Source organism: Zeus faber (genome assembly GCF_960531495.2).
Source record: "Zeus faber genome assembly, chromosome: 1".
In the NCBI taxonomy this organism is placed as follows: domain Eukaryota; kingdom Metazoa; phylum Chordata; class Actinopteri; order Zeiformes; family Zeidae; genus Zeus; species Zeus faber.
The window spans coordinates 54,917,001-54,943,306 of NC_137193.1; the positions used below are offsets into that span (position 1 = coordinate 54,917,001).

Below are 26,306 nucleotides of genomic sequence, written 5' to 3' on the forward strand. Positions count from 1 at the left end.
TCCCTTTCTCTGTAAAGTTTAAGCATCTTATTCTTCCCACAGCGATCCGTCAGCCAAGTTACCCAGAGATGAATTTTTGATCAGTCCGTTGGTCTTACCTCAGGATGTTCACGCTTACCGGCCTCATGATGTCGTTGACAGTTTGCACGGCCGCGTAGCGCCGTTCAGGGACGGAAGGCCCTATGGTCCAAACATGTTCACTGGAGTCAGCACCCCCAGTAACTATCATCTCTACGGTCAGTTCCCCATGCCAGGATTCCCCTTTCCCCTCTGCAAGCTGACGGATGCCAAAAATGCATTTGTTGACTTCTCAAAGGGTGGCATGCATCACAAGCATTGTTCTCCGCATGACAGCACCAGCACCACCAGGGCAGAGTACACCAGGGCGGTCGTCACTGGCCCCTCAAACATGATCCACTCTGCCACCTACGCCAGGGAGCTGGTGAGAGATGATGACATGAGGAAGGAAGCCCACGAGGGGCTGGGACAGTCCGTTGGTCTCGGCGCCCGGAAGCGCGGCTTCCCCGCGCTGGCTCTGGAGCACCAGAAAGAGCTGGCCAAAGAACATGCCTCACAAGCGGAGGAGGACATGATCCACCAGCACTACCCTCTCGGGATCTCCACCGCCGGACGCAAGAGCCTGATGAGCAGCCCTCAGAGCCCGCTCAAATCCGACTGCCAGCCCAACTCCCCGACGGAGTCCAGCAGCAGCAAGAACGCCGGCCTCTCCCAGGCCGCCAGAGCCCAGGCTCCACCAGGCACGCCGGACCCGAAGGCTCGCAACTGGAAGAAGTACAAGTTCATCGTGCTGAACCAAAGCACAAAGGAGGAGGACGTGGCGCTCCGCTCGCCTCAGAGCCATGGCCTCCAGCCCTACCACCATCCCAGCGACGCCGAGAACCCCGACTTGCAAACCACCACCAAGAGCAGCGGCCAGAACGAGGACCTTCCTGTGCCCCAGGCGAGCCGGCTCAACAACATCATCAATAGGTAAGTCCACTCTGAGCAACTGACGTAGAACTGCATGACTGACGTAGAACTGCATGTTTACCTGCGTAGAACTGCATGTTTACTCAAGATTCAAGATTTTTATTTGTCACATACATATACATACTTTCATACATATATGCAGTGAAATGTAATAAATACTGTAATAATACTGTAAGTAATAATACTGACGTAGAACTGCATGTTTACTGATGCAGAACTACACATTTTCTGATGTAGAACTACATAATTACAGTGTGCATATTCAAAAACCTGATGTTCTGTAATCTGTCCAAATAAGTGCTTCATATCCATAGAATTATCAGTGTAATAGATGGAAGTTTAAACCCAAATCTAAATCCACATTGCTCACAACTTTTCCTTATTGTAGTAGTACATAAGCAGATATTTGACGTAATTTGGGAAGAATTCTATTGACTTTAACACCATGCAACAAAATCCTACACATTGATTTCTACTTCACCACTGCTCTGTCCAGCAGTCGTGACATTTTGCTCCACAACCTGAGCATTTCATGTACCTGGTGTGTTTTATGAATATGGGTATTGAAAAGGCTGATGAGCTGCTGTAGTTATGTAATATATATATTTTTGGATGCTTTTTACATATAGAGCGCTCGAGGGATCGCAGAGGAAAGGCGATGGCCACCCTTCCCACTACCTGAACATTAGAAATTGTTCTTCGTGTGGATCTCAGTCACCGCAGCATTCAGACATCTGCCCCAACACCTCTGGGTCTCGTTTGGCGGAGGAAATGGCGGAGCTGCATTCGGAGTACTCTGACTCCAGCTGCGGTGAGCGTGTGAGCGTTTATCACAGCAGGGGAAAAAAAAACCCCAAAAAAAACAGATAATTTAATGTTGCCGTCTTAACATGGGGTCAACGATTGTGTTTTTATTACATTGGCCCAGAGTTCAATTTTAATGCTTCTTATTTCTCCGTCACAGAAAATGGAACGTTCTTTTGCAATGAATGTGACTCCAAGTTTGCTGAAGATGAGGCTCTGAAGCAGCACATGCTTCAAGTGCACAGCGACAAGCCATACAAGTGTGATCGCTGCCAGGCGGCTTTCCGCTACAAAGGAAACCTCGCCAGCCACAAGACCGTCCACACAGGTGCACACACGCTCACACACGCTCACTCACTATGCAGTGAGTTCACTGTGACCCTGACACAATGTGCATCTCAATTATTTTGCAAGCATGTGCTTATTGCCCCCCCCCCCTCTTGTAGGAGAGAAGCCGTATCGGTGTAATATTTGCGGTGCTCAGTTTAACAGACCAGCTAACCTCAAGACTCACACTCGCATCCACTCTGGAGAGAAGCCATACAAATGTGAGACATGTGGAGCTCGTTTTGTACAGGTGAGACTCTTTCATTGGTAAACATCATGCTTTTTTTTTTTTTCGTTTTTTTTATATTGATCACTATCAATTATGGGTCATATTGGTCTTAGCTGGGTTAAACGTTCCTAGCGATATGAATTTCCAAGGGTATCTTTTTTTTTTTTTTTTTTTATTTAATTTTGTCTTTCAATAAAGAATACCAACTGATGTGCTTCCATGATTGGTTGGGGGGAAATACATTTTCAAATTGGCTTCCCCATATTGTGTTGGCATGGCAATCTACCGAATATGGGACTTATCATCACATGTAAAAACCAGCCGTGGAATAGTTTTGTTAAAAATGTCGAATTCCTTCAGGTGGCTCATCTGCGTGCCCACGTGCTGATCCACACCGGCGAGAAACCTTATCCCTGTGAGATCTGTGGAACACGCTTCCGTCACCTGCAGACGCTAAAGAGCCACTTGCGTATACACACAGGAGAGAAACCCTATCATGTGAGTTCAGCATATCACGCCAAATCAAATTTTATTATTATTTATTAAATATGATTTTTTTTAAGGTATGAGAAAATTTAAAAATGTTCTGCCTTTTTGTCAGTGTGAAAAATGCAACTTGCACTTCCGCCACAAGAGTCAGCTTCGACTCCATCTCCGCCAGAAACACGGGGCCATCACCAACACGAAGATCCAGTACCGCATGTCCAACACGGAGATGCCGACAGACCTCACCAAGGCGTGCTGAGCAGGAAGTGTGGGGGGGCCATCTTGACCGCGGCATTTTAAAAGAGTCCAACTTGTACAATCATAGTAGTGCCACACTGTGTTGATCAAAAAGAGAAATTTATCGGCAGCGTAATGCCATTCTAAACGGGTTTCCACTTTATGTAAACACTTTGTTTCTATATAGATATATATAGCTATGGTAGAAGTGTTTCCAAGCTTTTAAAGTACATATATAAAGCTTTATTTTGTTGTGAGGAATGGAATGTAAACAGTCCATTTTTTTTGACAAAACAGTATTTTATATCAAAGAATTTACTTTTTTCAAAGTATTCAAATTTTGATTGATTGGTGGTACATATATTTTAACAATTATGAAATTCACGGCTGTATAAAGTCTGTCTATACTTTTTTTTTTTTTTTTTTTTTTTTAACTCTAGATGTGAATATACTTGTGACATGTCAAGTTTTCATGTTCATCTGAAAGGTGTGTGTGTGTGTGTGTGTGTGTGTGTGTGTGTGTGGGGGGGGGGGGGGGTTAGAAATTGGCATAATTGGTTTCTAAAACATATCAGAATTCTTGCTGCTCTCTGTAAATTAATTGCATGTAGCATTACTGCTGTTGCCAATTGTCAGCATACATGAAGAAGGCAACTACAGAATTTTTGTGACAATCTGTAATATATTTAAAAAACAAAAACAGGATTCCCTCTGCGGGCAGAGCAGATCCACAATTTGTGTTGAAATATGCATTTTAAGGTACTGACTTTATGACCAGGAAAATATTTTGTTTCAAAATGTATTTGTATTGATGTGAATTTTGGTTTTGTCATTCTTAAGTGAAGGTTTACAGTTTTGTTTCATTGTTCTAGAATCTACAGTAAAATTGTGAACGTCAAGGTTTAGTTTGTACATACACTGTGTATTCAATGTGCCTTTATCTATGGTGACTGAATTCTCCTCCTTTGATCCCAGCTTCGTTAAGGTACAACTCCAGGACGTCACGTCCTACATTCTAGTGAGATTGAGCATGTGTGTGTGTGTGTGTGTGTCATTTAAACACACATGCGTTGTGTGTTTAAATGTCTGTCACCAACCTTAAACCATGCAAAATCATCGTTGCTTGAGCTGTAAATCTTCAGGACTTGTTTTCGGATTTTTTTTTAATGCATTAAAAAAAAATGTACAATGTTATAGATGTATGAATGTAAAATAAAGGTATCGAATTTCAATGTATTAACCAGGAACTCGAGTTACATATACATTGAAGTCTGCCTGAGGCTGAGCATGTGATAAATGAAAAATCATATAATTCCACGAAAAATCTGATTTCTTGATCAGATAAAACTGACCCAAGATTGCCATTGAAATCTTCCGATCAAAGTTTTCAGAACGCTGATCTGGAATAGTCACTTCTTTGCAACTGAATCCTCGATATATTGCAACTTCTCCCTCCAAATTTGGACTTTATAAAAATGTGTAATAAAATTAAGTTAATTCCTCACTAGCCACAGTGTTTTAAAAAGAACAGCAGTTGTGCAAACAAGAAAAATAGGTAGTGGGCTTGCGCTGAGGCTAAATTTTAAACACAGCAAAGCCCCCCCTAAACCTAACCAGCTCTTACACAATACCGAAAAATAACCTGAAAAATAAATGGAAATATTTTCTCCCGTAAGAGATGTGCATAGGTTATTATTTGAGAAAGGCTGCTGTGAATCTCATAGGTTGACCTAAAAATAACCATCTGTAGCCTATGTATACATTGTACATCCGCATAACGAAATACCTAAATCTAACCACTTCTGAAGAAGCACCTTTTACTGCATAAAAGATGACAGAATCTCCCGAAAAGCGTTGGAGAACCAACGTGAACCCACGTTAAGAGAGTTGAGGATTTCTACTGAAATCCTCTAACATCCTGCTGAGAGATTCAAGTGACCAGAAACGATTTACTATATGGATATACTGAGAACGATTATCATAGTAAAGGCTGTAACTTGAAGTCAACAGTTTCACAATCTATAAAAACAATTACAAATGACAAAAAAAAGCAATATAGGGTAAAAAAAAAGTTTAATCTTTGTTTTCCATATATAAAAATGATAAACAATGGTCTTTAAAGACTTGTCAATAGAGACATTTTGTATTAAGATGTGAAATAGACCATACCTCCATCTTGTCCAAAAGACAAAACAATAAATTGTTGCCCAAAAGTCCTCATTTTTCAAAGTAACGCAGGGGTCTTGATTATAAGCAACCACAACAACCTAGTCTACAGATCAACTAAAATTGAATAGAGGGACAACTGCTCTATTTAGAAAAAAAGAAACTGCAACAAAAAGGCATAACACAAACAATTGGGGGGGAAGAAGAAAAAAAAAAAATGATCAAGAGGGTTTGGAGGTAGGCTACATTCCTGCAACATATTTTCCCCAATATGGAGCCTGCTAATGCAGGGAATGCCTTTCCAAGTGTCAAACAATCAGCAGTATTGCTGAATGAACCTATTTTATTTAACTTATGATACTGAGTGATCTGAATATGAAGAACAACAACAACAACAACAAAACAAAATTCTTCAGTCCCCCATACCCCCCCCCCCCCGCCAAAAAAAAAAATTAAAGAAATCCCATCACAGGACGTTATCACTGCTTCTGCTGCATGGCTTCTTTCCGTGCTGCGTCTTGCAGCAGTTGAGTGTCCACTTCATCGGCGGGTAACTGGACATATCGGACCACGGACCCCCGGATGAAGCAATTCTTTACGGACAACTATGGGAAAATAAAAATCAAGAGTTTACTCATCTTCATATATGTTGTTTGTGCTAAAATGACTGAAACCCCAGGGTGTCGAAGTCGTGTCGCGTACCATGTGCGGGTATTTCTCTGGATCTGTGACACTTATGTCCGTCAGCTTGATGTTCAGGTACTGCAACGTCACGACAACAGGAAAATAACAAATCTTAGACAAAATGAGAAGCCAAGTTGACCCACAAGGCCTCAAAAGATTCAAATATATTCCCACCTGGTCAACCGAATGGAGTGTTCCGCAGATGCTGGGGGAAAAAAATCAAAAACAAAATCAACAAAAACATGAACTGTTTGCATATATTGAACCTGCATTTTATTTTATGCACATGTCTCATTGGAATATTTATGTGAAATGTGAAGAATTTGCAGGTTGTTTTATATCATGTAGCTTTTCATTTCTGATGGTTGTTTATCTTATTGTTTCTTAAATGTCTGAAATAAATGTTAAAAAAAAAAAAAAAAAGTCAATGAATCAATCGAGCGCCACAATCCACTCTGACGTCGCAGGAAACTGTGAAGACTGAGGAAATCAGGTGGAGAACGTAGGCACCAACCTCAGGTCATTTTTGAGCTCCACCACCACATCCTTCCCCACCAACGACTTGAAGAACGAGTAGAAGAGCTAAACAACACAACACCACTTTAGAGCGTATTCGGGGGGGGTAAACGTACAGCGCTAGATGCTAACAACGGAGCACGGGAACCCATTGAAACAAATGTAAACTACGGTTAGCTCGCTACACGGAGCTAGCACGGCAAACGAAAGCAGAACGTCAAGGTGGCCGCACATAAGATGATTCGAATTAAATTCTTCTCTTCACAGGTCGGTGGAGTGTTTTTTAGCGGGTGACGCTTTCGTGTGCGAGCTTCTGTCCCCACGAGAAGCTCCACGTTGTCGTGTTGGATTTGAATTCTCACCATTGTCGAGCAGCTTCTCCCCCTCCTGCGTCTCGGGTTGATGACGTACGATCCCACGTCATATTTCGGCCGCGGCGCGTAGAGCGCTGCCGCGTTTACATTTCAACTCCGCCAGGTGGCGCTAAAAACCAGGCGCAGACAGTTCATTTTAGGGCGTAAAGCAATTGTAATGGATTCCTCTTTCCCAGGCATTGACCATTTCATTCCTTAGGACTACGTTCATTCGAACATAATGGATGATCACTCAGTGTCAAAGCCAAACATTTGAATGATATTGATTGTCATGCTTCCTATTTGTACAATGTTTTGTCTTTTCCATTGAAATGTTCAGATTGATATTGTGGCAAAGCAACTGGTTGTTTAAATGACAGGCTACCAATAGCTTATCCTGTGCATAGCATCACAATGCATATACTGCATGTTTTATATATTGGACTATTCTTGTTTTTTTTTTTTTATTTACTTCTTATTCTATTTTTTTAAAAATTATCATTCTGATTGTATAATCCAAGGGGAAACTATGTCGATAAAGACAAATGTTTCAATGCTTGATTCAATCGGCCATATTTGTCATTTGCTGTACAATCCTAGAATAATCATACATCAAAACAATAATTAGATGTATTTTATAAACCTGGAAATAAATCAAATCACATCGTTGAATCAAAATAGGATTTTCATCACGCCAATTCAGTCTTCTTAAGGTTATATATAAATTACATCCAAACGAGAAGGTCAGTTACACTACACCTGCAGGTTTTTTGCATGAAAAAAAAAACAGACTCCGGGGCTGGACCCCTGATGAATGCCACTTGACCATGACTTAAGCTTTATTGGCAGAAGTAAATTGACCCATTCAAAGCACATGCTGCAATTTCGGTGCAGGGCAAGTTATCCCTGACACAGCACGGTGCTGACATCAGCGTGACAACCAGTGTCGGACGTATCATATAATGCAACACAGTTATTTGTTAGTTCCGTAGCGATGTGAAGTAGTAATACACCTTTGACATGCACGCCATAACACAAATAAAATCTTCTTCTCCTCTAAGTTGGATTGGCCCCAAAAACTGCTGTGGCCCTTATTCACGTGAACAGGTTTACATCTCTTATCTGCAGTCCACAGAGTTGCCAAACCAAAGATGACCAAGTTTACAGGTTTATTACTTTACAGAGCGGCCCATCTTCGACGGCTCAGGATGCACTAAAGAGAAGAAGGATCAAAGGGTTTTGGCATTAATTTGTTGTTATTTTATTTGATATTTTATTTTATTTTTACATTTTATTGTATCTTTTATAATAATATTAACAACAATGCTATAATAATAATAATAATAATAATAATAATAATAATAATAATAATAATAATAATAATGAGGATTATTATTATTATTATTATTATTATTATTATTATTATTATTATTATTATTATTATTATTATATTATTATTATTATTATTATTATTATTATTATGCATAAATGATGGATGGAGAGGTTTCGCTCACCGTCTTTGACCTGTGACTGGCCAGGCTTTGCTGGGTGCCAGTGCTTACTGGGGAGGTCTGAGTTGTCTCTGTAGTCCCTGGCTTTTAGGGTCTGGAGCTCTGCCGGGCAGAGCCGGGACTTGCTCGGCAAAGGAGGGCGATTGCTGGATGGCGCCTGCCCTCCCTCTGAGCGCATGGGCATCACAGGTTTCTTGACCGAAATGGGAGGCAGGGCGGTGCCCGCATGCTGAGGGTTGTTCTCAGAGCAGGTGAAAGATCGCACTCGGGGGGTGGGCACCGGGGGGCGATCACAGTCCCCATCAGTCGGTTTAGGGAAGGCGGGCGTGGGTTCTGGAAGAGCGAAGTCTTTGCGCTGAGGCTCTGGTTCCTTCACTCGAGCATGGGACTTGCCCATTCCACCGTACAGAGGATTATCAAACATCTCTGCCGTGGGCTCATCATCATCTCTAGAAAAATAGACACAGCAGACATCTTGTTTTACAAAGTATTTCTATTAGTACCTTTATTATATTGTAATTTGTCTGAAATTAGAACGCACTTTATATCAAAAAGGGGAACTTACATCGAACCGCACATTTTTCCAGTGGGACTGCTTATGGATTTGTCTGTCTTTTTCAGAGAGAGGTTACCCAGGTTCAGGTCTTTACCACCTGGGCCTGATTTTGGTGACATGGTGTAACTCCAGCCCTTATCTGTCGTGTAGCCGGTATTCAAGCCCATGCCCATGTAACTGGGGTTGCTGAGCTCCATAACTTGGGGAATGGCGAATCTGTCGACCGTAAACCATTCAAAAAAAAAAAACACAGCCCCCTTAGTTCCTATAAATACGTTTTTTTTGCATGAAAGTTTGCAGGAATACGATTTCTCACTTGTTGATGCCGTCTGCTCCCTTGCCTTTTGAAGTAGCGTGGTCGTCCTTTTCAACTTTGATGAAGTCTGTATGGAGAGCAGAATACGAATATGTGCTGAGGGGAAATTATGTCTTTTACAAGGAGACTACAACATGCAACGGTGGAACGCTGTGGACAGAGAGTCATCAAACATTCACCGTATAGCTTCTCTGTCTGCTTTCCCTCAGAGGTTCGCAGCTGGATGCCTCCGGTCAAGGTGCCCGTCTTCTCCCCATGATGTGTCAGCGTGACGTGAAACTCTGTGTAACAATACTCTGCTGCTCGGAGCGCCACGCAGCCATCGCCTGCGTGAAAAAGCATGACGAGATGGAGATATATGGTATATATAAAGTCTGTACGCTCGGTTTAGAAGATCTGTATCAGCGAATCCACGTTCGTTACCGTACGACTCGTCACTATCCGTGGATTTCACACAAATGAGGATGTGCTGGTCCAGAAGGTACTCGGGGTCGGAGATGATGGGGGTGAGCTTGGATAGAAAGGTGGAAAAAATTAAGAATACCTTGTGATTTTGATGTGCCACTCAACTTGCGCGATGAAAAGCGTCCCCTCAGATTTGCCGTACCTCGACTTGGGAGCCGAATCGAACTTTGATTGACCCGTCTGAGTGCTCGGTGTTCTCTCCTTCGGAAGTCTTCACAATTTCTGTGAGCGTCGAGGGTCATCTTTGTTGTTAACACACGACAACCTCTAAAACATTACAATGGAATGGCTTCTTGAAACAGACGTGGCATACTTTCCAGGCAGCTGGAGTGGTACTCGATGAAGAACTTGGTCTTGGATTTCGTGTACAGGGTGGCAACGCAGTTCATGAACTGTATTCCACCTTGAGATACTCTGTTTGGATCTGAAAGGAAAAATAATACACTGTCTTTTTTTTTTTTACATGCTGGCTTTCATGGGGCGGTATCGGAGACACACATCATATGATCTGTTGTGGAAGGTTAACACCGAGGCTACCGTGCTTTGAGACAAACTGAGAGGCCACCCCCACATCAAACGTGGCAAAAACCGGCGAGTGGTCACTGGTCATGATATCGTTGGTGCAGCCTGCAAAATAAAAATAATTACCCAAAAGGTTGCGTTTTTATGACAGTGACCGTTCATACGAATGAAATTGGTTCGCTCACCGTATGACTGACAGACAATGTGAACCAGAGGGTAGGACTTCCGCAGAATGCGATCACACCAAGACGGTAGATTGTATTTTGTCTGCAGGGTAAAAAAAAAGACTACCAGCAATTGCTCTCGACAGCTGGTTTAAAGTCATTTTAATCCATAGCGGTCATCGCGAACATACTTCGACACTACAGATCAACCTCTGATTATCTCTACATCACAAAGTTAGCAAGCCTGTTCCAGTGCCTCGTGAATTTGTTATCTTTATTCATTATTTGTTGTGAGCAAATTAAACGCCTACACACAAATCTTTCACAGCTACGAAATCAACGAATACTAAAACTGTAGCGGCCTTTTCCGTTTTTTTGTGCACTATGGCAATATATATATATAGATACAGTATAAATAAAAATATGCAAAAAATATCCGCCTACCCCTGTGGCTTTGGCCTTTGTGTAAGCATACTTCTCTCTCGTCTCCCTCTCAAAGCGATACGTGGGAGCAAAACTGATGTCCTCTTCATCTGCAGGTGGGGGACACGAGCCGAGCGAGCAGCAGAGAGCACAAAGAGGTGTTACAGCAACTCTATATGATACCCTAACCTCACCGGGGATGCACGTCCGGGTGAGTGTCTCACCAAAGTGCAAGAAGACTCTCCCCACACCCCTCTCCATGTTCAGCTGGTCTTTGCTGAGGAGCTCTTGGTACTGCTGCTGTTTGATCTTCGCCACAATGCTCTCGGCTTCCTAGACAGAGAAACAAAAGCAAAGAATCAAACGATCCCTCCAGCTCGTGTCTCAAAGTCTATTGTCTGTATTGTGGTATTTTGTGATCTTTGTTTGCACCGGCATCACATGGTGAATATCATATAACAGCTAACAAATGGTGATTGATACGAGCGATCGGTGTAATCCACCTGGTTATTTGTGGCACAACAGTGGTTTGGCAATTTAGTTAAGTTAATTAAGTTAAGACTTTTACAACCCAAATGCTTTCTGAACGCTTCCTAAAGATTGACTCAGAGTTTTATTCATGATTGTTTCAAAGCTCATAGAAAGAGCATGAGTGTGAATGTGTAGTAATTGTAGTCCCTGCATTTCAAGTAAAGTACATTATTATAAATTCTATTGTCTTTTTTGTCTAAAAGTCTATTATTATTACTATTGTCTAAAAGTATATTATTATTATTATTATTATTATTATTATTATTATTATTATTATTGTTGTTGTTGTTGTTGTTGTTGTTGTTGTTGTTATTATTATTATTATTGTTATTATTATTATTATTATTATTATTATTATTATTGTCATGTCACAATTGTCATTTATTTTATCTAAAAGTCTATTATATTTCTATTGAGGTTTTGTCTTATCTAAAAGTTTATTATTGCATCTATTTTTCTATTATTGTCAGAAAGACTATTGTTATTTCAATTGTCTTTTTCTAATGTCTAAAAGTCTATTGTTATTTCAATTATATTTTTCATTGTCTAACAGTCTATTATTATTTCTATTGTCTTTTGTTTTGATATCTCTTTCAGGTCTCCACATCGTTCCTAACTTACCGTGGATGCAAGTTCAATGCGATAGTTCAAATCACCGAGCCAGAAGAGGTGAGTGAATCGATTTGTGATATCAAAGGGATTCAGTTTCTTATCTCCCAGATTCAGGAATCTTAGAATGCTGATGTAGTTGTGGTTGCGTCTGTAAAGAACCCGGAACAACATCGTATGGTATGTGACATGTTTGGTTATTCAGCCTCAAGAGAAACAATCTGTGGGTCATCAAAACAAACTTCCACTCAGGATCAGTTCAGCTTTCAATTTGGAATGTGCTTTCCCAAAACAGCTGCTGTAAAAACCTTGACTTTGTTAAGAATTTCCTGTTTTTTGTTACAGCTGTGCATTTTGAATACACAAATGTTTGTAGTTACAGTTAAAGAAAAGTATGGAATAAAGTATATTTTTCAAACTGAAAGTATTTGTACTTTGGGTGTCCTTGGAAAAAATACATTTACATATAACTTAGTTATTTGTCATGGAGTTTCACATTTAAATTGAAGAGTGTTGAGAATTCATCTTAACTCCTCAAAATTGCTTTGCTGCTAACCTGAGTTTTTTCTCACTGCCTGAGGTCAGGTGACTGTTGACGAAACCAAAGGATGTTCTGTTGAACATGAAGGACACTCCCACTGCTCCCTTGTTCCCTTTACACACACACACACACACACACGCACGCACGCACGCACGCACGCACGCACCATGAGTATTCATAGATAAATCATCCAGAAATATAATAACCTAATAATAACCTAACCTAATAATCATAATAATCGAAAGAATAATCAAAATAACTTACCCAGAGTGTTGGCGATACCCGTTTTCACACTGTCAGAGAAGATGTGGGATATTCTGTTCTCATGCTCTGGTTTGGCGAGAACCACGATCCTGATGTTCCACAGGGTGTGAACGGACACCTTAACGGACATGTTAAAACGCACTTATTATACCTGGACAGTGCAAATCGGCGGAAATAAAATGTTGTCATTTTTTAAAGTGAATGATACAAAACCACTCACGAGCTTGAAACTGATATTAGTGATGTCTTTCAGGACATTTTTCAGTGTGTCTGTCCAGTCCTTCTCACCCAGTGGATCCTCCTGAGAGCCAATCACATAGATGTCGTGCGGGATGTGGTCGGCCGTGTCGTCCGGCGTTTTCCCCTGACCCTTACACTGGAACCAGGACTTGATGTTGTGGGGCGGAGTGGCATTCCCTGTGAGTTCATAGTGTGAATCCCTGCTTAATAATACGTTTGGTTCATGTCAAAACTGGCGTACTCATGTTATACATATGGATCGCTTTTACCCATGTTCCAGGTGCCAACAAAAACTGTGATCATGTCTGGCTCCGGTTTGCCGGAGTGTTTGTTTTTCAGTTGTTGGAGAAGCTGGCAAAATCCTTCTCTTTTCTGTTGAAATCAAAATAACAGTTCATCACTATAACTACTACTATTTGATGAACTGATGGCACTTATAAATGTATTATGTTAATGATTACCATAGAGATCAATAGAAGTTACCACATATTACACAGTGCAGTATTCAGCCAGACTTACAAAGCTTTATCTCTACGTTTATTGAGTTACTGTACCTTGGTGTCATCAAAGTTAAACTCTTTACGCAATATCTTCTCTTTGTCCGTCTCCACCACAATGACAAGTTTTGCATGCATTTTCTGAGATTTCACCAACTGTAGAACTGGATAATTACAGTGTCTCATCAAGCTAAAATCGCAGCTTAAAAAAAATAAAAATAAATAAATAAAATAAAATAATAATAATAATAACAATACAAATAATAATCATAATAATGGCTCACATTGGATCAACCTACTTTTATTTTGCGCAAAGTATTTGTCCTCTGGCCCATCTTTGGATTTCTTGAAATAGAGTTTCCCCCTTTCCACATCCACCTTCAGGTACATCTTTGTAGAAATCCCAAGAGATTCTGACTTGACCTGCATGGATCAGAGGGGAACCCGATCCTTGTCAAACAAACTTAGAACAAACAGCGATAGCATGTTTATTTTTCTCCGTCCTCCGGCAGTATACAGTGTAGTACTATATTCAGATGCCACGCACCTCAAAAGTAACAGGGGGTATCAGAGATTTTCGGTGGCCTCCATCATAGCCAACAGACTCAAAGACGGCATTCTTAGCCTGAAATAGATTTTTCTTTAATAAAGTAACACAAATTTAATATGTAAAGAGAATCACTTATTTAAAAGCAACATTAAGCTTAGCAACTAACAACTAATATTGAACTGGTTATTGAAACGCAGAACTGAAAAGTCTTTAAATCACATGACAGTTACGCAGCATCTTACGCTACCTTCTCTTCTATTGAATATAGTTGTTTTGTCAGCTGTTCGAGCTTAAAGGATATGGGCTCGGCAGAAACCTAAAATTTGAAAGTAAGAGAAAATAGAGAAAGAGTGTTTTAGCCAAATAAATAGCAAGAATAAATATCGCCAATATATAATATACCCACTTGATTCCTCAACCGCCCAAGCCCAGGGGAGAGCTGTTGGTCCAGCACTCGCTGAAAGGCTTCCAGAGTCGGCAAGACACGGGAGATTTCACTACCAAGCGCAGAGCATAGCGTGTTCAAAACGGGAAAAATTATCACGTACGATGCTGCCCGATGAGGCTAGAGAGGCATGTATGGAAACACGGAGGCCTGGAAATTGTACCTGTTCAGATTTTTGCAGATCACCAAAGTGAGCTTCTTGAGACAAGGGAGGTTGGGGTTACCGTTCTGAACCTGCTCAGCATCCAAGCCAATGGAGGTCTTGAAGTATTCCTGGATGGCCCTCTGGTGATCCTCAGGTACGCTGGGGTGCATAACGCAAATTGTTAACTCGCTTTTTATCAACGCGTCTAAATCAAACACTGAATGTGGCTAGCCGGGCATTCTTAGTTGCTACTGTATGCCAAATTGTGTTTACTGGCAATATAATGACTGAACTGAAGTTATCATGAGTTCACAAGCCTTAGCTTTCATACGTTGACATGTCCACTTGTTGAAGTCTCTGCAGAAAGGTGTCTGACAACGACAAGCGGGCATGTTCGGAGCCTTTCAGATCACTGTGGAAACTTTCTTTTCCATCATTGGCCATAAAGTTCCTTGGTGGCAGTTGTGGTGGCTGGTCTATCATCTCTGTAGAGCAAAGACCAGAACAGATATTACTAACGACAACTGATTGAGGTATTGGTAATAACTTTGACCCTTGGCTGTCATTAGAGGCAAGGCCACAGCTTCTGTCTATTCTCTCTAAATGTAGAGAAAGTGGGCAGATGTGGAGATGTTTGAACCTGGTTCCTCATCTAGCTCCTCCTCTTTGGGGACCGAGAACTGCAGCTGAGTGATGAGCCCCATGTTGGGGCTGTAATACGCCTCCACCAGGTCGGACAGCACCGAGAAGAACCTGATGGGAACGCCCTCAGATGCCTGGAGAACAAAAACAGGAGACACGTCCCACAACTCTCTCTCATTCTCAGACTCTATTTCTTCAGGTGCTCCAGAAGAGCGCCATAGACTTTTGTATTCAAAGCTATTTCCCAATGCCCAAGAATAGAAGATCTCTATTGTTCATGTTGATGAATACGTCATTGAAAAAGCAAGTGTATTCATCCTTGTTGCAAGAAGAAAAAAATCAAGCAGCATCCGGCCATCCAACATCCATCCATCCATCCAACATCCACCTGTCCAACATCCATCCATCCATCCAACATCCATCCAACATCCACCTGTCCAACATCCATCCATCCATCCAACATCCATCCATCCATCCAACATCCACCTGTCCAACATCCATCCATCCATCCAACATCCATCCATCCATCCAACATCCACCTGTCCAACATCCATCCATCCATCCATCCACCCATGCATCCATCCAACATCCATCCATTCAACACCCATCCATCCATCCAACATCCACCTGTCCAACATCCATCCATCCACCCATGCATCCATCCAACATCCATCCATCCATCCATTCAACACCCATCCATCCATCCAACATCCACCTGTCCAACATCCATCCATCCATCCATCCATTTTTTTCACCCACACATGGAGCAGAAAAACCTTATCAAATGTACTTTAGAATTAGGGGGGACAGTAGCTCAGGCGGTAGAGCTGGTGGTCTAGTGATCTAGTTGCTGGTTCGATCCCAGGCTCCTCCTGCTAGCATGCTGTAGTGTCCTTGAGCAAGACAATTAACCCCTCATTGCTCCTGATGGCTGCGTCCGTCGGTGTTTGAATAATTGTAAGTCGCTTTGGATAAAAGCGTCTGCTAAATGACTAAATGTAAATGTAAAAGAAATACCAGCTACAATACTGTGTCAATGATGGCGTACAAATGAAGTCACTCCCAGTTGAAAGAAAATAAATTAGCTGAAGGTGATACAGCACGTTAACCTCAACCCTAACCACAGGCCCTTGCACACTTTGTATCCTCAGAATAGATCGATGATTAAGTCTTTTAAACTATCTCTACTTTACTGTAACGGTAATCTTTGTGTTAACCAAAGAGTTATCTTACTTAAATTCATTGCTATTGTTTATATTTAAGTCCACGCAAAAAGCAATGCACCTTTCAGTTCCATATCCTATGTAATGGTGTCATAATGTAAAGTTAAGTTCATACCAGCCACCAGGTTGTGCTTATTGACGTTAAACACGTTGAGCACCACATATAGATTTCTAATGTGAAAAAAGCGCAAGATGTCTGCTTCCTTTTTTAGCTCAGCTTCTGACCCAAGGAAGCAACAGTGAAATGAAAGCTCTTGCTATATTTAAACCACCCAGCACAACCAAGAACCAAATGAAGGAAGTGTTATGCAATGACTATTTGTGCCTTATTATCAGTTTGGTATGCATTTCATATTCACAATTCAATACAATGAGTTGCTAAATAGCTAAAAACCAACAAATTAAATGCGTACTCCGAATAATAAGAAAGTTAAGAATTTAAATTAAAATGGTGAAATTAAAATGAATAGAATAAAATTAAATAGATAATAAATAATAAATAAATAAAGATAATAAACCGGAGTCTTTATGAGACACGATGACTTGAGATTATGGTACCCACTTGGACTGAGAGCTTCTTCTCCTCATTTGGCAGGATTCTATATGTGTACACACAGTTCTGGTATCTGTTTTGAATAGACAGACAATTAAATAAAATATGTAGATTTTCTATTGAAAAAGATGTGAAATGGAAAAAAAATAGAATGAAAAAATGGAACAAAATTTGTTTAAATTAAATTCTGACTGGCACACTGCATGCACAATTTGTATCCATTTGGAGAAGATGAATGGGATTTTTTTTTAGCAAATAATCCCGACATATGTGACGGCCTTGGGATCTTCATTGTTTTCTTGTTTTAAAGAGTCGCCCTTTGTCTCAATATTCAAATGATAGCTGACTGATGCAAATAAATAGATGAATAAGGTTCTAACAGTGTTGCTTTATGGCAGCACTCATGCAAATCAATTCACACCCAGCCTTGTATAGTCTCACGTGTTATTCCTGTGGAAATAATATAAATGTCGGGTGTTAATCTCATTACATGCTGTGAAATAAAAATGGAATTCAAATAGTTATTTTCACAACACAAGGTTTAAGAACACTGGTCCGAAGCGCCCTAAACACAGTACATGTTATTTAGAAATGTAATATCTATCCCCTTTCGTACTGTTAGATCACATCCAATACAAATATTGTCAGTGTGTACAGTTATACATATTTGACGTTTTGCCATTAAATATCTCACATTGCATCATGGGGGATGCTTAACAACTTTCTGCAGCATGTTTAGTAAATAGTAGATAGTTGGTAATAAATAGTAGGTATTAAGTAGGAGAAGATAGATAGAAGATAGAAGATAGTTGTTAGTAGGTAGTCTATAGTTGGTAGTAGGTAGTAGATAGTTGGTAGTAGATAATAGATGGTTGGTAGTAGGTAGTAGATAGTTGGTAGTAGATAGTAGATGGTTGGTAGTAGGTAGTAGATGGTTGTTAGCAGGTAGTAGATGGTAGGGGTAGTAGAAAGTTGGTAGTAGGTAGTAGATAGTTGGTAGTAGGTAGTAGATTGTTGGTAATAAGTAGTAGATAGTTGGTAGTAGGTAGTAAATGGTTGGTAGTAGATAGTTGGCAGTAGGTAGTAGATTGTTGGTAGTAGATAGTAGATGGTTGGTAGTAGGTAGAAAATAGTTGGTAGTAGGTAGTAGATTGTTGGTAATAAGTAGTAGATAGTTGGTAGTAGGTAGTAAATGGTTGGTAGTAGATAGTTGGCAGTAGGTAGTAGATTGTTGGTAGTAGATAGTAGATGGTTGGTAGTAGGTAGAAAATAGTTGGTAGTAGGTAGTAGATTGTTGGTAATAAGTAGTAGATAGTTGGTAGTAGGTAGTAGATGGTTGGTAGTAGGTAGTAGATAGTTGGTAGTAGGTAGTAGATGGTTGGTAGTAAGTAGAAGATAGTTGGTAGTAGATAGTAGATGGTTGTTAGTAGGTAGTAGATGGTTGGTAGTAAGTAGTAGATGGTTGGTAGTAGGTAGTAGATAGTTGGTAGTAGTTAGTAGATTGTTGGTAGTAAGTAGTAGATAGTTGGTAGTAGGTAGTAAATGGTTGGTAGTAGATTGTTGGTAGAAGATATTAGATTGTTGGTAGCAGGTAGTAGATGGTTGGTAATTGGTAGTAGATTGTTGGTAGAGGATATTAGATTGTTGGTAGTAGATAGTAGATGGTTGGTAGTAAGTAGTAGATAGTTGGTAGTAGGTAGAAAATAGTTGGTAGTAGATAGTAGATTGTTGGTAATAAGTAGTAGATAGTTGGTAGTAGGTAGTAGATGGTAGGGGTAGTAGATAGTTGGTAGTAGGTAGTGGATGGTTGGTAGTAGGTAGTAGATGGTTGGTAGTAGGTAGTAGATAGTTGGTAGTAGTTAGTAGATTGTTGATAGTAAGTAGTAGATAGTTGGTAGTAGGTAGTAAATGGTTGGTAATAGATAGTTGGTAGTAGGTAGTAGATTGTTGGTAGTAGATAGTAGATGGTTGGTAGTAAGTAGTAGATAGTTGGTAGTAGGTAGAAAACAGTTGGTAGTAGATAGTAGATTGTTGGTAAAAAGTAGTAGATAGTTGGTAGTAGGTAGTAGATGGTAGGGGTAGTAGATAGTTGGTAGTAGGTAGTAGATGTTTGGTAGTAGGTAGTAGATGGTAGGGGTAGAAGAGAGTTGGTAGTAGGAAGTAGATAGTTGGTAGTAGGTAGTAGATAGTTGGTAGCAGGTAGTAGATAGTTGGTAATAGGTAGTAGATGGTTGTTAGTAGGTAGTAGATAGTTGGTAGTAGGTAGTAGATAGTTGGTAGCAGGTAGTAGATAGTTGGTAATAGGTAGTAGATGGTTGTTAGTAGGTAGTAGATAGTTGGTAGTAGGTAGTACATGGTTGGTAGTAGGTAGTAGATAGTTGGTAGTAGATATAAAGAGCAGTAAAAGACTCAGGAGAGTTTACTTACAGAACACACAGGGCATAAGCTCCTTGTATGGATTCACTGCCCCTGAGGAGGAAGCTTCCATCCCTCGCTGCTTTGGAGAGCAGATCCTCAGCTTTGGATCGGGTGATATTGCCGTGGTACCAAGGCTGGAAATTCGGCATCCTGCCTCCCACCCACAGAGCTACGCTAAATAATCCAAAAGTTTCTGTGTTTATTTCTCAACCTTTTTCATCTCCCACTATTTGTGCCTGTATGTCCCTTCTCTTGTTTCATTCTGCGCCTCTCTTCCTGTTGTAGATGTTGAGGAAGCCACGACCAACACAACGCTGTACTTCCTTATTCTAAAAGTTACACATGAGGACGACCAGGCAGCCTGTCCAACCCAACACAAAGCTCTGAGCCGGAGAAGTCGGCCACATAATTCAAATTATTATCGAGAAAACCCAGCAGAATCTTTTTTATTTCTATTTATATATAATTATTATTATTCTGGACTGTCCTACAGTACGAGAAACATTGTGCTGTAAAGCAGTGTGTGTGAATGAGGGATAGACAACTTTTGTAAAGGGGAAGTGATTAAAAGAGGTTACAAGTATGAGGGCAGCTGTTGCTTTTTAACAAAAATGAAACAGTTATAGGAAGGTGCGTTGAAGAAATGCACTGAACCATTATCCTTTTGAAGTTCTGAAGAAGCCATTCTATTCTATTTAGTATGAATGTTAAATCTATGAACATCCGTGATGTGTACTACCTGTGCAGAACGACTGTGCTGTTGATTTCAAACAACTAGAAACACCAATAACCCATATGATTCAAGAAAAACAGAGTTAAGCCCACATTGCACTGTGCATGTGATGGACAGGAAATCTTGCTCAAATAAGAGAAGAACCGATCTGCTTGCTAACCACAACTTGTGTCACATGGCGTGGAAGGAGAACTTCGCTGTGAGAAGTCCCTCCGTCTTGAAGGCTTCCATCCTGTCTGCAGCACCGAGCACGAAAACCCTTAAGGTATTATTCCAAATCCTCTAAAAATAAAGATGCATACCTCTGTAGTAACATCACACTGAATACAAAGAACATGCTTTATTGAAACAAAACAAGAATGTACAAAGTCTTGCTCCATCGGTGACGCCTCTGTACCCTTACGATCCATTTCTTGGCAGGTTTTGTGTGTCAGCAATACTTTAAAAGTAAAAAATCCCAGCATTTCAGAGTTCATAACTCATTACTGTCTGGCTCTTGGTTTGTTTAAGTTTACCTCCTTGTTTAGATGGTAAGTACAAAATTACCATTTATGATGTGAAATATCATCAATTTTGGATAGAATAGAACCTAAAAACTCCACAAGTGCATTCAGGGTTTCAGTGCCCTTTGCCTTTAAACCTAGATCCAAACCTACACCCACATAAACAGATAACAGACAGATTAACAGACATCAGGAGATTTGTCGAGCAAAAAGTGTTAATATTGTAGTGAGTCAAACAACGTCTGCTAAATGACTAAATGTAAATGTAAATAAAAGAATTACATATTAAAATGTCAAGCTACTGGTTGAAAAAATATATTCATTTTGTGTCATTCGTTTTCTATTTGTGTGTGTGTGTGGCTGTGTGTGTGTGTGTGTGTGTGTGTGTGTGTGTGTGTGTGTGTGTGTGTGTGTGTGTGTGTGTGTGTGTGGCTGTGTGTTTGTGTGTGTGTGTGTGTGTGTGTGCGTGTGTGTTTGTGCATGTGTGTGTGCGTGCAGGGCCGTTCTGAGCATAGGCCGTATAGGCCAGGAAGCCAATAATCCATGGGGGTGCGAATACAAAATATAAAGATCTTTGGCGCCTAGTTGTTGCATGCCCAGCAGCCGCTCTGCTCTGGTCTCAACCAGGGGCCGACTGTACCGGCATTTACAGGCGTTTTCCCGGTATTTTTGTCGGTCAACCTGGAAGTCAGCATCACCTTGGTTCCCTCTACAAAAAGCCAATTGAATTTTTTCAGTTGAATTTTGGATTTTTGCAGAAAATAAGCTCTGTGGCAAACAAAGGTTTATGATACTTACACGTTTCATGTCCCCGACAGCCTCTGTAGTCTCATTTAGCCACTTGAAAGCAGCCACCTTTTTGAAGACACGTAAAAGCTTCAAATTTATTGAGTGGGGTATTTACTGACGTATTTTACGTCGTATCTAACCAAAAAGCCATTAAAAAATTCACTGTCCATTGATTTCGGGACGAGAAAACCGGAAGTGCAGAAATGCTAACTAATTCACGGGTTTTGGGACTCATTCCTGCAGCCCTCTATGGGGCAGATACCGCACAAAATATTGTGGCGTTTGGTGGTGTTAACTAGAGAGGACTTTGCGACCCGGACGATAGTTAGAAGGTAGTAGTTGAAGCCTGATTCTATTCCCTGCCAAGTGGGTAGTGAGGTTTGCAGTGTGCATGGGAGGGTGGTTGCACCTGTAAGGAATTTTGTGGCGTGTGCACACTGCGGGGCCTAAGGGGGGCACTTGTGATAGATCTCACCTAGGGCTCCAAAAAGGTTAGAGCCGACCCTGTGTGTGTGTGTGTGTGGGTGCGTGCGTGTGTGTGTGTGTGTGTGTGTATTTCAATATAGTTAAAAGGAAATATTACACACACCAGCTAACTAATAAGCGTTTGGCATATTTTGCATAACAAAATAGTAAAAAATAGACAGTTACAAAACAATATACAAAGTAATCAAAGTTTTAAGCAATTTGATTCATCTTTTGGTTCGTCATTAAAAAAACATTACTTATCAACATGAACATGAAACATACTTGAATGCACCAGTTTACGGAATAAAATATACACACGATTATACCTCAGGTGATACCAGTTGATGAAAAGGAAAATCTTTTTAATGAGCGCCTGTAACCAACTTTCTGCTCATCATCTGTTCAGAAGCAGTCAAACACCTCAAGGCTCTTTGATACAAATTTGTGGGGAATTTGCTATAATACAACACTGTAATGTCCTCAGTAAAGTTCCCACAGCTACGGCAGCGGCAGTATAAAGGGAGTTCCAGATGAGTTTTAATTGCCCCCGTTCAGAACTCAGACTTTGCGCTCACAGAGCTCTCGTGCGTTCCCTTCAGCTCTCCGCTGGTGGCCGCCGAGATCCCAGCCTTGTCTCCGCAGAATAGTCGTTTCACGGTTCCGCGGAACTTCTCGGCCCCGAAGAGGTAGACCAGCGGGTCCAGTGCCCCGTTCAGGCAGGTGAGGGAGGACGTGAGGCGGTTGGCCAAGCTCAGGCCCGCGCGCGTCTGGCAGGAGACGTCAGGGTGGCCATAGCCCAGGATGAAGGTGGCCCGGCTGGCGTGATATGGCAGAAAACATACCACGTAGATCAGCATGACCAGGCCGATGGTGCGCAACGCCCGCAGCTTGAGCGCCGGCTCCAGCCGCGAGCCGCGCCTCAGGCTGTGGATGATGAGCACGTAGCAGAGCAGCGTCACCAGGAAAGGCGGGGTGAAGGCCACCGCCAATGAGATCAGCGCACGGTGAGAGGCCTTCTCCCGGTACAGCTGCAGGCACACCGTCACGCCGTCCACCTCGACCGTCTGGTGGGTGAGCAGCAGGGGGGCCATGGAGACGGTGACCAGCACCCAGAGGGAGAAGCTGATCACGTGGGCGTACTGCCCCCGGCGGATCTTCAGTGACCTGACGGCGTGAACCACAGCCAGATAGCGGTCCCCCGCGACGCACGCCAGGAAGTATAGACTGGCGTACATGTTGACAAAGAACAGAAAGCCGGCCACCCTGCAGGGAACCTCCCCGAAGGGCCAGTGGCCTCCGGTCAGGTGGTAGGTGGCTCTGAGGGGCAGGATGATGACGTAGGACAGGTCGGCCACGGCCAGATGCAGCAGGAAGACGTTGGCTGGGGAGGAGGAGCCACGCTGGCGAGAAAAGATCCAGAGAGCGATGCTGTTGCCATTAAGTGCAAGGAGGAAAACCAGGATGTAGAATCCGCCAAACAAAACGTTTTCAATCGTGTTTTCCACCCCTGGACAGACCAATGACGACTGGTTGGACAGGAGGGACGGCCCCTCTAATGTAACCGTTTCCATTGTCATAGCTAGAAAGACAGAAAAGAAAAAATTAAACTCAGAAGGTATTTTATTGAATACATCTATTTAACTTTCTGTTTCCTGATCGCTAATATTATTGTTCAAACATCTAATTGTACTTTTCACATTCAACTTGAAAGTAACATTTGGTGGATGTGGTTCCAGGCAGCAGAATGCAGTAATGAGAGGCTTTGTCCGGCCCGTCCGACTCAGCTGAGTGGTTTGTCTCTGTGGACGCTGCCAACCGAAGAACTTGGCAGCACTCACTGGTAAGAGATACTTGTCAGTTGCACGTCACTTGTGCGAGTTTCCCTATTCTCCTTTTACAGTTTTGTATTTAAATGATTAACCTAAAACCAGTTAAAGACACTTGTCGTTGGTCGAAATAAATGTAAACAAGTAAACAAATAAATAAATATCCCAGCCGTGTCTCTAACAATCTCTCAACACCCATGCTGCCAGCAACAAAACAAGACGCCGTTGACTGGCCGTAGAGATAACAGTAGCTCCAACGTCCAGAGAAAGCACAGCTTTGTGTGGTTTCAATAACAATCGAAAAAGGGGGGGAAATAAATGCAAGTTGTTATCTCAAGGACATTGGAGGTTTGGGGACATTCAGGAGGGTTTACAAAAGATGCAAAAGCCATAATGAAAACAATGCCATTTCAATACGGGATTGCCCTTTAAAGCTGTGAGGACAATGGCCCGAAAACTTCCTGAGATTCTGGCTCGTAATAAGTTTGCATGGAGCAGCATGGCTGCTTTCTGTGTGTGTGTGTGTGTGTGTGTGTGTGTGTGTGTGTGTGTGTGTGTGTGTGTGTGTGTGCGTGTGCTTGTGTGCCTGTGTGCGCGTGTGTGTGTGTGTGCGTGCGTGCGTGTGTGCGTGTGTCTGTGCCTAGTGAGTGTGTTGTGAGTACGGTGCTAAGCAGAGCGGTGGGACTGCGAAGGAAAGGCATTTCTCAGCCAAAGTGCTGACTCCCTGCATTCAGGGGTACAAGCCTCCTAAAGAAAAGGCTGCTGTCCCCTCGGGGATAACAAACTTGAATGCAAAAGCCTCGGCTAATGCCAATCCGCCGAGTGTAATCCTGAAGATACAATCCTAAAATATGCCTTAATCACAGTGATCTGGGTAAGCAGATCTGTGCATGCATTCACATGTGCAGAGCGCTCAGAAGAAAGCCAAGCATCCTGGAATTTGGCTTTTCGGAGATTACTCAAAGTATTTCATTGTGATCAAATCTGTGGCTTTGGCACTGCAATCTCACAGCAATCCTGTACAACTAACCTAAAAGTCGTTAATGTAACGGTTCCTAATTGCCTAAAAATCACAAAAGAGAATAAAAAACAGATTGTGTGTGTGTGTGTGTGTGTGTGTGTGTGTGTCAGTGGTTCAGTGAATTTCGATGCAAACTGGATGAAGAAAAATGTACAGTATGATAATAAATACAGAAATGGAATAGGAATAGAACATTGTGAACTTTTATCTAAACTTTTGCCATTAATTCTTTATCTCTGTTACAGAGAAACAGCGTTATAAAAAAATAAATATACATGTTAGACAAGTTCAAAAATTCAAATTCAGACGTACTGCCAAGGAAAAGCCATAATAATGTAAATGTCAATGAGCTTAAGGACTTACCCACTACAGAGGGCTCTTCGGCAGCTGCAGGAGTGGAATGGAGCACGGTCTGCTTGCTGGCATGGAGCAGATAACTGGTCCAAAGCGGCTCACGCAGCAGTCCGCTGTGCAAAGTGAAGACGGGGACTCTGAGCGCGGTTCCGGGGTAAGCGCTCTGCACTGACACAAGAACTGTTGTCCCTTCGGCCCCTTTCTCTCTGTCTCAAGATGTTCTCGGCAATGAGACTGTAGCTCTTTTTGTTTCTCAACAAATTTGATAACAGAGAGGGAGCACCAATGGGAGCCTCTCGCTTGAACCTTGACCCCACCCTTTCTTCGCCACCGGCTCCCCTCAGAGAGCCACTTGTGCGCTCAACAATAGCCCGAGTCAGATTGAGCGGCGCATTTTTTGGCAGCGGGGAAAAGAATGGCGAGCCTTAGTGGCCTTGAGTCGCTGCTTATGACTCCATGGAAACCAAGCCTCCTGGTGCATCCAATGCCTCCAGCATGAAGCCTCCCAGCCCCCCTACACCCCCAACCCATCATTAGATAGAAGATAGACTGTGTAATTAATTGAGCGGTTTATGACTAAAGTCTCAATGATGAGCCTTTGTAGACAGTCTGTCTCAGAGTTCTAAAGCGGCCCTCCATACCCCCTCAGGAGAGCGGGTGAAAAACAAGAGAGGGAGGAGGAACGTGGAGGAGACAGAGGCCCTTGTTGGTCCCTCGCCTCCTGGGGCTATCCTGAATTGGAATGCCCAAAATAATCAGTCACATAGCCACTGGACAGATGTGGAGTTGAGGCCCATCCCTCCCCCGAGGGAGGATAATATTTCTTTCATACACAGCGGTTGCAGCTGTGTGTCGGACACATCGGCCCCTTTCTCCTCCTGATGGCCACAAACATCGATATGCAAATGGTATTTTGTAGACTTGAATGGAGCCACTATCCACGCAGCGTTGCGCAGAAGCTTTGACATCAAACTACCCTGTTAATCTTTTGCCAACAACTAATTGGGATGGACCCCACTTTTGTTATGCTTTTGCGTCTCTAGTGCATATCGTAGCCCCGGAGCCAAAACATTGCCTTGTGAAATTGCCAAATAAAAATATATTATTCATCCCACTGAAAGCTAAATAAAACTTCTTTGTGTTTGCAACTAAAAAGCTTTTGATCAAAAAAGCAAGTTGCTTGCTGCCAAAAGACTATTTTAATC

At 41.9% G+C, this 26,306-nt stretch overlaps 4 protein-coding genes across 5 annotated transcripts in view; 1 reads left to right on the forward strand and 3 right to left on the reverse strand.

Moving 5' to 3' along the window:
• The window catches only part of bcl6aa (BCL6A transcription repressor a), a 4,009-nt gene extending 557 nt beyond the window's left edge, over positions 1-3,452 (forward strand). The window contains exons 3-8 of the mRNA XM_080005091.1: positions 43-990; positions 1,620-1,801; positions 1,955-2,122; positions 2,241-2,371; positions 2,711-2,848; positions 2,952-3,452. Of these exons, the coding sequence (XP_079861217.1) occupies positions 43-990; positions 1,620-1,801; positions 1,955-2,122; positions 2,241-2,371; positions 2,711-2,848; positions 2,952-3,095 (1,711 nt within the window). The 3' untranslated portion in view covers positions 3,096-3,452. The remainder of the gene's footprint in view (positions 1-42; positions 991-1,619; positions 1,802-1,954; positions 2,123-2,240; positions 2,372-2,710; positions 2,849-2,951) is intronic.
• A 1,677-nt stretch (positions 3,453-5,129) lies between these two features.
• Positions 5,130-6,835, reverse strand: smx5. Its single transcript, XM_080010718.1, has 5 exons — positions 6,802-6,835; positions 6,438-6,505; positions 6,098-6,128; positions 5,942-6,001; positions 5,130-5,844 (listed from the first exon to the last, which is right to left on the reverse strand). Exons 1-5 carry the CDS (start codon positions 6,802-6,804, stop codon positions 5,719-5,721), a joined length of 288 nt encoding a protein of 95 aa, XP_079866844.1. The 5' UTR covers positions 6,805-6,835; the 3' UTR covers positions 5,130-5,718.
• A 778-nt stretch (positions 6,836-7,613) lies between these two features.
• On the reverse strand, positions 7,614-19,619 carry inpp5d (inositol polyphosphate-5-phosphatase D). 2 transcript variants are annotated; one of them, XM_080001847.1, is made up of 27 exons: positions 19,417-19,619; positions 16,999-17,062; positions 15,212-15,347; positions 14,903-15,056; positions 14,590-14,730; positions 14,388-14,478; positions 14,229-14,297; positions 13,979-14,056; positions 13,731-13,854; positions 13,489-13,595; positions 13,204-13,306; positions 12,915-13,111; positions 12,695-12,812; positions 12,446-12,542; positions 11,902-12,040; positions 10,974-11,082; positions 10,771-10,859; positions 10,348-10,429; positions 10,178-10,267; positions 9,954-10,064; positions 9,783-9,862; positions 9,599-9,686; positions 9,355-9,501; positions 9,176-9,242; positions 8,869-9,075; positions 8,307-8,752; positions 7,614-8,005 (listed from the first exon to the last, which is right to left on the reverse strand). In XM_080001847.1, the coding sequence occupies exons 1-27, from the start codon at positions 19,554-19,556 to the stop codon at positions 7,965-7,967; spliced, it is 3,315 nt and encodes a 1,104-aa protein (XP_079857973.1). In that variant the 5' UTR covers positions 19,557-19,619; the 3' UTR covers positions 7,614-7,964. The 2 variants fall into 2 exon arrangements, with proteins under 2 accessions (XP_079857973.1, XP_079857972.1); XM_080001846.1 differs by having other exon boundaries at positions 13,979-14,071.
• An 852-nt stretch (positions 19,620-20,471) lies between these two features.
• Positions 20,472-25,274, reverse strand: gpr17 (G protein-coupled receptor 17). The gene is made up of 2 exons (XM_080016018.1): positions 25,111-25,274; positions 20,472-23,479 (listed from the first exon to the last, which is right to left on the reverse strand). The coding sequence occupies exon 2, from the start codon at positions 23,475-23,477 to the stop codon at positions 22,452-22,454; it is 1,026 nt and encodes a 341-aa protein (XP_079872144.1). The 5' UTR covers positions 23,478-23,479; positions 25,111-25,274; the 3' UTR covers positions 20,472-22,451.
• Positions 25,275-26,306: the final 1,032 nt, after the last annotated feature.